The sequence below is a fragment of the Ornithorhynchus anatinus genome, chromosome 10 (genome assembly GCF_004115215.2).
Source record: "Ornithorhynchus anatinus isolate Pmale09 chromosome 10, mOrnAna1.pri.v4, whole genome shotgun sequence".
Taxonomy (NCBI): domain Eukaryota; kingdom Metazoa; phylum Chordata; class Mammalia; order Monotremata; family Ornithorhynchidae; genus Ornithorhynchus; species Ornithorhynchus anatinus.
Genome location: NC_041737.1, coordinates 3135951 through 3148046, shown reverse-complemented (window position 1 = coordinate 3148046; position 12096 = coordinate 3135951). Strand labels below are relative to the sequence as shown.

At 43.5% G+C, this 12096-nt stretch overlaps 1 protein-coding gene across 17 annotated transcripts in view; it reads right to left on the bottom strand.

Moving 5' to 3' along the window:
* ADGRL3 (adhesion G protein-coupled receptor L3) overlaps positions 1–12096 on the bottom strand; it is a 609412-nt gene that overhangs the window by 54056 nt on the left and 543260 nt on the right. For all 17 annotated transcript variants that reach the window (XM_029072997.2, XM_029072999.2, XM_029072998.2 and 14 more), the window contains 2 exons: positions 6722–6788; positions 3544–3635 (listed from right to left, as the gene is read on the bottom strand). In XM_029072997.2, the coding sequence (XP_028928830.1) occupies positions 3544–3635; positions 6722–6788 (159 nt within the window). The remainder of the gene's footprint in view (positions 1–3543; positions 3636–6721; positions 6789–12096) is intronic.

Below are 12096 nucleotides of genomic sequence, written 5' to 3'. Positions count from 1 at the left end.
GACACACGTGAAGGGAGCAGCCCGCTTTTAAGATGGGTTGATGTTGGCTTTGTTTATTCTCCAGTCTTTCAAACGGCTCCCTGTTGGCATTATCTTTGCTTTTCGATCGAGTCTCAGCCCTTTCTTTGTTACTGTCACAATTAAGAAATTGTCTGGGAAGGGGACGTGGTGGTAATTTAAAGGTGTCTTGGCCTGAGTCTCATTCAGTAATTAAGGACGTCCCAAAGATAACTGATTTCCTGTGCAGCACACACAGCAGAATTGTTTTCTCTTTCCATATCCTAGCAACTGTGGCATTTGTGAAGCATCTACTATGGGCCAAGCCCTGAGCCATGCAACCAGTGGGGTGGCTACCAAACAATCAGATCGGACACAGGCCCTGTCCCACACAGGACCCACAGTCTAAGGCGAAGGGAAAACACCTACTTAATCCCCCTTTCACCCATGAGGAATCTGAGGCACAGAGACAAGTGATCTGCCCAAGAGAGCTCAGAGGGAAGCAGCATAAGTGGGATTAGAACCCACGTCTCCTGATTATCCCACTTGTTTCTAGCGATGGTTGAATCAGTCATCTTTCTTTCACAGCAGCTGGTATTTCCTAGGCCAGACTGCATTTTCTGTTCCTCACGCGACATTTTTAACACCTACCACTCTAAAGCGAATTGCGATTTTTGGTGCACGTTGGAGAGGAATAAGAGTTCCACCAAAAGGGTTGATGATCTAATCTCACTCAAGAAATGCACCTGGAAATGGGTATGGAAATCAACCATTTGTGATTCATTTATCAGGAAAGTTGTGTCCCGGACCTCACGTTCAGACTTCTCTTTGTTCTGACTGTTCTTTGAGAAAATCAAATCTGAAATAAAAACATTAATTCAATCTTCCAACTCACTGCCAGCCCCGAGAATGAGGAGAGATGTAGAAGATGCTTTGAAATGCATTGTTTTTCCTTGAGTTTTCAAGGCATGATAATTGAGTCTAATCACTGCAACGACTAGGCATTAAGAATCCTGTTTCTGGGAGAATATAAAGTACTTTACAATGATGTAGTAATTGAAATAACCTACTGAACAAGGGCTCACATCTTTCAACAAAAGTAGTTGAGACTAGCACAAAGGAAAGTTACTCATAGTAGATAATTACTGGGTTTGCCCAATTATCATCCATTAAAAATTCCCCCGTTCTCCTCTTCCTTTCAAGTGGGCTGGCGATCGCTAAAATAAGATATAGCCTATTGAGGTTAGGACCCTGTCATGGCGAAAGACACAAATTCTCCCCGTGATTTGAATGTGAATTAAAAACTGGAGACAACTACTACATCGTGTACATTATTTCCACAAAATTAGAGGTTGAAAGTTTCATTGTTGAAATCATTTTCTCCTAAATCTCCAGCCAACCAAGGTGCGTTCACGCATCGTACTTTTTCTCCCCTGATATATTTTGTCGCCATAAAGTCTCTAGTAGAGAAGAGGATGTGGTTAACTACTTGAAAGCTTTTCCTCTTAGAATATTTTAAAGATAGCTAAAGAAAAATCAGTGTTGATTTTCCGAGTGCCAATCTCCTCAGAGGAGAAGCCTGTGCTCATGCTTAGACCTAAACTGCAATTTTCTTCTAATAGGAAAGTACACATTTTCAATCAAGTTAAACCCAGTGCCATTTTGTGATTGGCCACAATTCACCACTCTACAGCATGTTACCATAGAGCATTGCAATTCTGAAATGGCCCCTCAGAAAATCAGTAGCGACAGAGGCTATGACAGGACATGATTTTTTTTCATCTTAAAATACCCAACCGCATACCTAGCAAAAGAAAAATGCTTCAGGTTTAGACTGGTGTTAATCTTTACTGAAGTGACCCAATTAGTCCCGACACTCACAAGGCACTGATTATGCCCAAAACATAGGAGACGGTGAACGGCGATGAGCTTTCATCTTGATTTTGGATGTGTACTTTTTCCCTTTTATATCATCTATACGACCGCTCGCAATTTCTTTTAAATTCTTAATCCTGTTGCAACTGTATGTTGGTACAGATAAACATGTATGCGAAATCCTACGTGTTCTGAAATTAGATTTACTTAGGATTGATTATCATCGGTCTGTGGAAAGAGTACAGGAACTGATTAAATATTTACAAATCAATCACTCTCGACCATATGAGTGGCAAGGGAAGAGTGGGGGCTTTCTGTGGGGGACATGCAATCAAAAGGTAAAATCCCCCAGAGAAAAAGAGTATTATTTCGCAAACAGTCAGCGGCACCCTGCAATAAAGTAGGGAAGCAGCATGGCTCAGAGGAAAGAGCCTGGGCTTCGGAGTCAGAGGTCATGAGTTCGACTCCCGGCTCTGCCGCTTGTCAGCTGTGTGACTGTGGGCAAGTCACTTAACTTCTCTGTGCCTCAGTTACCTCATCTGTAAAATGGGGATTAACTGTGAGCCTCACGTGGGACAACCTGATTACCCTGTATCTACCCCAGCGCTTAGAACAGTGCTCTGCACATAGTAAGCGCTTAACAAATACCAACATTATTATTAAAGTATGGGTCTGTTCACTGTTGGAGAAGCAGCGTGGCTCAGTGGAAAGAGCATGGGCTTTGGAGTCAGGGCTCATGAGTTCGAATCCCAGCTCTGCCACTTGTCGGCTGTGTGACTGTGGGCAAGTCACTTAACTTCTCTGTGCCTCAGTTCCCTCATCTGTAAAATGGGGATTAAGACTGTGAGCCCCACGTGGGACAACCTGATTCCCCTTTGTCTACCCCAGCGCTTAGAACAGTGCTCGGCACATAGTAAGCGCTTAACAAATACCAACATTATTATTATTATTATTCCCATTTTAGTATCTATCTCTTCCGAAATATTGTAAAATCCTGGAGGGTCATCTAATTCTACTGTTCTCTCCCAAGAGCTGAGTACAATGCTCTGCACACGGGAGGCTCTTTGTTAAGTACTATCGATTGTGATTTTAGCTTCTGTGCCTGCTGCAGGCTTTTCCCTGAATGCTATCCCTCCTCTGTTTTTGGTGTGTTCACTGGCTGTGTGACTCTGGGCAAGTCCCCTAACTTCTCGGTGCCTCAGTTACCTCATCTGTAAAATGGGGATTAAGACCGTGAGCCTCACGTGGGACAACCTGATTACCCTGTATCTACCCCAGCGCTCAGAACGGTGCTCTGCACATAGTAAGCGATTAACAAATACCAACATTATCATTATTATTATTATTATACTTTAGATGAGGGTGATGTCTGTGAGAGAGGGTGGAGATTTCTGGTAACTGCATTACTCATTTGGGTTGGATTTTTCTTGCACAAACCCCAAACCGGGCAACCTTCTGGAGACGTGACGGAACTCTCGACTCACTATCAGCCTCAGAGCTTCACACCAACACGGATGTTCCAAACCTGGTCGGTTGGAAACAACCCGACTCCATTTCCATTCATCCAGGCCCCGAGATCTTGTGACACGGTAGCGTGTGTGCTGCTTCTGACCCATGGGCAGCCCAAAGCGGGGTGGGGGGAGCGAGGGGAGGGATGGGAGAGTCACTTACTTGATATTATCGAGGCAGCCCGATTCCGGTTTCAGAATGGCAGTATGATGAAACATTTTATATAGAGCAATCCCCAGGAAGATCACATTAAGCTGGAATATAAAAGGTAGGGTTATATAGCAGAACTAGAGTGGAATAAAAGTAAGTCTAGCCTTCTTGACAGATGAGAGGCTCTGGGAAATTAGCTCTCACTACAGTTTTAGAGAGATTGAATCACAGATGATTGCCGAGTATTTTGGGGTAAGGCAAGAAATCAGTTGGGAGAGGAGGGGAATCGGGAGAGCACTGAGTTATCTAGCACTGCAGGGCCAAATACATATAAATACAGGACAGGTACTGGGATCGGCATTGGGGGTGGAAATTTCATTGTGCGAAATTTAAAACATTTGCTAGAAAAGCTCTTCTGTCTCTTTGCAGCAGGGACCTTAAAAGGGAAAAAAAGAATACAGGTTTCTCGTTCACTCTGTAGCTTGAAAACGGCTGGTAAGTCATTGATATGCAGCAGTGCTCTGGGGATGGTTTAACTGAAATCATGAAGACCTACTCTACCACAGTTCTAAAAGATTCGTTGGCTAGTGGTGTTGGATTGTGACCACAGATATTATAATGATAATAATAACAGCTGCGGTATTTGTTAAATGCTTACTATGTGCCAGGCACTGTATGATGCACTGAGGTGGATACAAGCGAATCACTTTGGACACAGTCCCTGACCCGCATGGGTCTCGCAGTCTTAATCCCATTTTGCAGATGAGGGAACTGAGGGCCGGAGAAGTGAAGTGACTTGCCCAAGGCCACACAGCAGACAAGTGGCATGGCTTAGAACCCATGACCTTCTGACTTCCAGGCCTATGCTCTACCCACTAGGTCATGCTGCTTCCCCTAGGCTGTGGGCATGAGAGGTCCCCGGGCACGGATATTTTGACCTCTCCCGGGTCCCAAGGAAAGGGGGAAAGGCCAAGAAACCCTACATGGACTTCTCTTCCTTGGAGCCAAGATAAATGGGACCTGGGCAGCCTCCCATCGTGACATTTCTTTGGCCTCCCTGACTTTTTAGTTCACTCTGGCTCCTTATTTCAGCTCTGGTGCGTAAACAATGGAGGGCTCTATCCAGAAGGTAGCTGTTGAGATGACATTAAAATGAAAGGATCGAAGACGTTTGTAAGGTTCATATCTACAATCTGGTCCAGGCACTCAGGACAGAGCCCTGGACAGAGTAAGTGCTCAGTCAACATGACTGATTATTAGGGAAGTAGCCTGGCCTAGTGAAAAGAACGTGTTCTCGGGAGAAAAAACAACTTAGGGTTCGAAGCCCCGCTCTGCCACTTGCCGTGTGACCTTGGGCCAGTCACATAACTTCTCTGGGCCTCAGTTTCCTCGCCCGTAAAATGGGGATTAAATCCTACTCCCTTCTACTAAGACTGTGAACCCCATGTGGGATAGGGACTGGGTCTAACCTGATTGAGCTTAGTGTGTACTTAGTATTAATTGTACTTAGTGTATAAGCACTTAAGTAGTATAATAAGAATAATAATTACAGCCAATCCTCACCAATTTGGACATAATACGGGTGGAGAGAGAAGGGTTCTTCCCTTCCACACCCCAACCTCTGCAGATTCTCCTGCCTACTGGCTAACAAGGGTCTTGTAGATCAAAGTGGGCCCGGGCCGGGGGGGGGGGGGGGTGGATGGGGAGAAGCAGCACAGAGCAGTGGATAGAGCGTGGGCCTGGGAGGCAGAAGGTCATGGGTTCTAATCCCAACTCTGCCACTTGTCTGCTGGGTGGCCTTGGGCAAGTCATTTCACTTCTCTCTGGCCCAGCTCCCTCACTGTAAAATGGGGATTGAGACGCCGGGCCCCATGTGGGACAGGGCCCGTGTCCAACCCGATTTGCTCGTATTCACCCCAGCGCTTAGCAGAGTGCCTGGCACATAGTAAGTGCTTAACCAATACCACCGATATCATTATTCTCAAAGACGCTCCAATTTATAACTCCGGTCTTTCTACGGAGACGGTCGAGGGAGGAATCAGAAGGAAAGCCAGTTACCTAACCAGATTTAACTGTCCACTATTCTGCATTAATGGGGGGAAAGTCGGTACGGTCCAACTGTATAGGCAGTGAGACAAATTCATTAGGCTCGGCAATGGAGCAGAAAGGTTTCTTCTTTGGAAAATATGAAAGGACCTGAAAAGTCGTGTCATTTGCCATATGATGTGAGGAGAATGTTGGTTTGTACTTTATTCTCGGGTACCTACTGCCACTGACAAATATTATTCAACGTGAACTCGCATTTCCCCTTAACAACTTAAAAACCCCCACTTGACCAACGTTTCTCTTCCACTAACAGCTCCATTCCCAGTTCAGACAGTCCTTAATAAAAGTGGCAATAATAATAATATCTGTAGTATCCGTTAAGTGCTTACTATGTGCCAGGCACTGCAGTAAGCGGTGGGGTAGATACCAGATAATCCGACTGGACACAGTCCCTGTCCCACATAGGGCTCACCGTCTTCATCCCCATCTTACAGATGAGGGAACTGAAGCAGAGCGAAGTGAAATCCCTTGCCGAAGGTCACCCAGCAGACGAGTGGAAGAGCTGGGGGTAGATCCCAGGTCCTCCTGACCCCCGGGCCCGTCCTCTAGCCACTAAGCCAAGCCGCTTCTCGTAACGCTTCGGGGATCGAATAATGTTAATGTTGGTATTTGTTAAGCGCTTACTATGTGCCGAGCACTGTTCTAAGCGCTGTGGTAGACACAGGGGAATCAGGTTGTCCCACGTGGGGCTCACAATCTTAATCCCCATTTTACAGATGAGGTAACTGAGGCACCGAGAAGTTAAGTGACTTGCCCGAAGTCACACAGCTGACAAGTGGCGAAGCGACCAAGATGGGAGTTAAACTTGAGGCTGGCTATTGGCCGGACTTCTTTGAACAGCCTGGTTTTCTGGCTCAGTATTCGCCGGATGGGTCGACTCACGCAACCGCATGCTTTCTTTCCCCCTATCTTAAGATGCGGCTTGTACTCGGTAATGAATGTCTAATTGCCTGTGTCTGCTGGGGTCACACGAGTGCATGTCTTTCCCAAATTCATCTAGATAAATGAAACGATATTCAGTAAAGGGGCAGCGCAAGCTGATTCCTTGACCTGGGAGACCGAGTAGTTAATTAGGAGTTCTTACCATAATGATCAAGGTCGCTGGTCCTATAAAGCTCCAAATGAAGTAAGTGTCGAGCCGCAGCCAGCATCTGTAACGAAATGCAGGGGACAGAAGGCATTCAAGGACTGAGTACGGGACATAGATCACGAGGGAGTGAATGACAGAGAAGAATGGGAGCTGAAGAGCCTTCCACTGGGAGACAGGAAATATTACATTGCTTGTTCATTTAAATGCTGAATTATGTGCCCGATTTCTGACAGCACCATCGATGGAGTAAGATAATTACCTCGGGAGGAAGCGGGAAAAAAATGGCAGCGGGCCCTAGTCAATGAGCCCTTTTGCGCCTGTCAGAGAAACCTTAAGCAAAAGCCCAACCTGCAGCCATTAAATCTTGTAGCTTAAAGCTATCCTTTTCTCTCCAATTACGGTGCTCCAGAATCTGCCCGTCAAGTGTCAGGAACGCTGACATTTTTCTGTCAGAAAGACCTGAGCCAATTCATAACCAAAGGAAATAAATTTGGAGTCGGCCAGTTGAAGTTTAATTAGGTTAGACAGCCTCACCTTTGAGGATTTCTTTAGACCTAAAGAGTGCAGTGTTTCCCCTAATGTTTCTAAGGGCTGCAAATGATCTTCAATATCACACAGAGTTGATTCACGACCCAAAACTGAATTATTAATCGCTTAATTTCGACTCCATTTAATACTCCCCCAATTTTTAAGGCCCCTGGGAAATTACGGTCTATTCCTCTGAATGACAGGAAGATAAAACGGAAGTGAGTGGTTACGAAAAAGATGAATGCAAATTCGGGGGAAATTGTATTTGATGTTTAAATACATCTTGTTTGACCTGTAATTCTGCCCTGCTAAAAGTTATTAGAAGGAAAAAGCTGTTAAGATGTAACCATTAGCTTTTTCAATCAATTGATCTTACCATCAATCAATAATGCATCGAGTGATATACTAACCACTGGCTTATTTACTTGATTTGAAAAGTTCCCGAGGAGGAAAAGCTCTGTCACTGCTAAGATATGCTTTGATTATTACAGAATGAAAATTTGTTTTCCTTAAACTGAAAGCGAAATGTAGCAGATGGATTTTTATAAAATCATGTTACCAGACAAACATAATTATTAAGTTTAAGATTAAAATCCAGTATTTGGTGGTTAGGCAATTCCAAATATTTATTCCCCGGGGGGTTAAAAACTGTGAGATTGTTCAATCTTCCCCTCTTGGGATTTTAGGAGCTGACTGCCTTAAATAGGCACAGAACACAACCCGAAATCCACGCATGACCTCACACACAATTATGTCCACTGCAAACATAATATAACAATAAGTGATAGGAAAACAGACACAATCACAACTAAGAAAATCATTTGTTCAAGACAATGACTAAAGTGTATTTATTGAATGACTGGATTTTTTAGAAGAAACCTACATTTTTTTTAAAAAAAAAATCTAGGCACTCTATCCTCGAAGTGGCATTAGAACAACTGTCTGGGAATCTGAAGGGCCGGTACAATGCACCAGACTCAATTTCTCTAGATATCAGTTTCTTCATCTGTAAAGTGGGTCTAATAATACACATCCCTCCACCCTCTGTCTCCCTCACACACGGGGATGTTGTGAGGGCAAATGAGATCACTGACGGCCTGAAATTATTTATTTATAGCAATGTCTTTCTTCCCCTCTAAACCGTAAGCCCACTGTGGGGAGGGAACATACCTACCAGCTGTGCTGAATTATATACTTTCCCAAGCGCTTAGTACTTTCCCAAGCACAGAGTAAGTGCTTGGTAAACACCACCGATTGATTGATGAAAGCTCTTAGGTATTATTCCCTCAAAACATCACCAAATGAGTCAGTTTGCATTCTTCCTCCCCATTTCAGGTGTCACATGGTGAGTTTCAATTACTTTTGTAGATTATTTACACGTGGCACTGGTCCTCTTTATTCATCTGGAGTTTAAACGCAACACATTAAAATTTTACTTCATTTTAAGCCTTTTTTTGGTATTTGTAAAGCACTTACTATGTGACAAGCACTGTACTAAACACTGGGGTAGATATAAACTAGTCACGTTGGAAACAGTCCATGTCTCACACAGGACTCAAAAGTCTTAATCCCCACTTTACAGATGAAGTAATTGAGGCACAGATAAGCAAAGTGGCTTGCCTAAAGTCACACAACAGACAAGTGGCGGAGCCAGGATTAGAACCCAGGTCCTTCTGACTCTCAGGCCCATGCTCTATCTACTGGACCACACAGTTTTCTCAGATCTCTCTGGCTACTTGGCAAAAAAGAACAAAGAAGTGCTTGGATTCCAGCTTAACTCAATTCTCTGGGAAAAATATTGCCAGGCTCATCTTACATTTTATTTCGAATCGATCGTCTCAATTCACTTTGGCACTGTGATCTTGGCCAAACGTGGAATCCGAACTTTCGCTTAAGAACATAATTTTCATTTTTCTGAAGATTCTCTGGAAATCTCACTTAGTTCAGTGACTTTAAAATGGCACTGGGAGTTTAAATAGCATAAACATCTGGCAAGTGTGTAGAAAGACTGATTTGAGCAGAGAAAGAGACAACATACTATACAGAAAATGCACCGAGTAAATTGCTCCTCTCTGAATTATCTGCCCGATCTTTACTATCTCCTGGAAGGCAGGGTGGCAAAGTTCCCTTTTTCAGTTTGATTGCCATATGGCTTCCCCTGCTGTTGTTTTTGGCCACACGCTGGCTCCCTCACAGCCTCCTGCCTTTCTTCTCTGTCCTGGTAACTGTCTCTAAGATTTTCTGGGATTCCTGGCCTAGATCACTGTGCTTGTGAATTTAGTCAATCTTGGATGATTTTCAAGAAACAAAGGTCATGGATGTTAATATTTGCAAGTGTTTGGGTACGTATAGGAAAACACCTCCCCCCAACATACACACACACACAGAGACATATTCCTCTTTCATTCAACCATTGGGCGCTGTTCTAGAAGACCAGGCGATTCGAAACCTTTTGCCATCTGTAAAATGCTCAGCACTCGGACTTTGAAATCCAGCCAAGAGAATGTCGGCTCCAGGTCCACCTTGACACGGCCAACACAATAAGTCTCCAGGCTGCAAGGAGTGTGAGATTTGAGAGCTGCCGAGGCCGCCATCGAACAATCAAACCGGAATGCAGTCTGATCATCAAGCAATAAGAATTGGATCGAAATTGAATGTCCTCTGAGAAGCAGTGTGCCTTAGTGGATATAGCACGAGCTGGGAGTCAGAAGAACCTGGATTCTAACGCCAGGTCCACCACGTGCCTGCTGTGTGACCTCGGGCATGTCGCTTCACTTCTCTGGGCCTTAGTTACGTCATGTGGAAGATGGGGATTAAGACTGTGAGCCCCGTGTGGGATGGGACTTTTCCCGGTGGGACTAGCTTCTGTCTACCCCAGCGCTTAGTACAGTGCCTGGAACACAGTAAGCGCTTTACAGATATCTCAAACAATCACCTGGATTTATGAAAATGGCATTATCGGCAAGCCACACTCATTCGTTTTGAACAATGCGGGAAAAGGAAGAATGTAAGGCTACAACTTCTGGAAAGAACGGTACCAGTGGGTCTTTAGCAAAGGAAATGTGGAAAGCGTAAAAACCAAAAACCACACTGCTCATGTCAGAGTAATATAGCGCTTAAAAAACAAAAGAGCAATTGAATTCTGATCTTATCAGATATTTAACTGAGAAGACAAATTTTCTGGAAAATCCAGCTCTTCCGCTTAATACATGACCACCCACAGCACATTGTATTTATTTATCCCAGTTATTTGTCCATATTATTATGTCATCTCACGTGTTACTTTTTTTCGGTACTATACAAGAGCTTGTTATTTCACCCAGACCATGTTCAATAAATATCATTACTACTACATACCGACAAATTACTTAGGAATGAGGGTTTAGTTTAACGTGCAAGAGCTCTGTCACCACAGAGTTTGCGTTCCAATCTTTTTGATGACCTAAGAGAAATTCTCCTCAATAAAAATTCAGAAATGAGGTTCTAATATGAATAATCGAAATTTGGCCAATTGGAAAGTGTCACATTGATTTTTTTTAAAAAAATACACAAAACAGAAGAGGAAAGTAAAACCATGAACTGAATAAACAAGCTCTTTCAAACAAGAACGCAATCATGTGCCTTCGCTCTTCAATTTTGGAATCTTAGGCCGCCAAGTTACTTTTGACCCTGGTGCACAGCTGTGACAGAAAAAAAACCAAAACTGACTTATTTTGTTAGCTGAATATTTCATCAACCATTTAAAATGGAAATGATTCGGTGTTTAGCACAGTTATCTAAGATATTCTTGATATTTCACAAAGCATTCTATATTTACAATCTACAGCGACTCTAACAGTGTCGCTCAAAACTTTTACTTTGCATTCATACTGCAAGCTTGCAGAATGGAAGATTATGAAGGCATTGTAGGGGGTGACTTTTTTCTTGTCCTTTTAATTTTTCCTTCCACCCCCAGGAATAAATGGCAACATTCAGTTCAGCTTTTGAAGCAATACAACCAAATATAAATGGAATACGTTCTATTTTTTATACGATGGGAAATGAAATCCTAAATCACTCTGAGTATTAAATAAGCAATAAACAATCATTAGCTATTGCCAGAACGTATCATTTACAGAAAAACAATTTATCACCCTCGTCGTGATAGACAGTACGCTTGCTACAGGTAGCCGAAAGGTTTCGAGCCCACGGGGGCAGAGGAAAAATTTACCTAATCTTTAACAGCCTATTTACTCGATGGGGATCCGAGAGAAAGTCGGGCTGTGAAAGGATTGAGAGTGGAAAGAGACTCTAAACACGTCTCCGTCCCTTTGCATCTTTGCTCATGCAAGGAGGAATTCAAAAGAGTAAAAATCTGTAAAACTAAAATTAAAGCAGAAGCCCATTGCTAATCTTGAAAGTTGAGGTCTTTAGCAACTCAATAACTCCTATCAGGGACTGGAATTTTGATCTAGAAAAAAAGGAAATACTGTCTCGATCCTAGATATGTCAATACATTCAGACCGTATCAGTAGAACACCTAGATATTTAAACTCTCTGTGCCTCCATTTTCTCTTACAATAATAATAATAATAATATTTGTGGTATTTGTTAAGCACTCAATATGTGCCAGGCAATGTACTAAGCACTAGGGTAGATACAAGCTAATTGGGTTCGACAGAGTCCCTGTCCCACAGAGGGGTCACAGTCTTCATCCCCATTTTAGACGAGGTAACTGAAGCGCAGAGAAGGTAAGTGACGTGCCCACGGTCATAAAGCAGACAGGTGATAGAACCAGGATTAGAACCCAGGTCCACTGACTCCCAGGCCCGTGCTCTCCCCAATAGGAAACACTGCTTCCC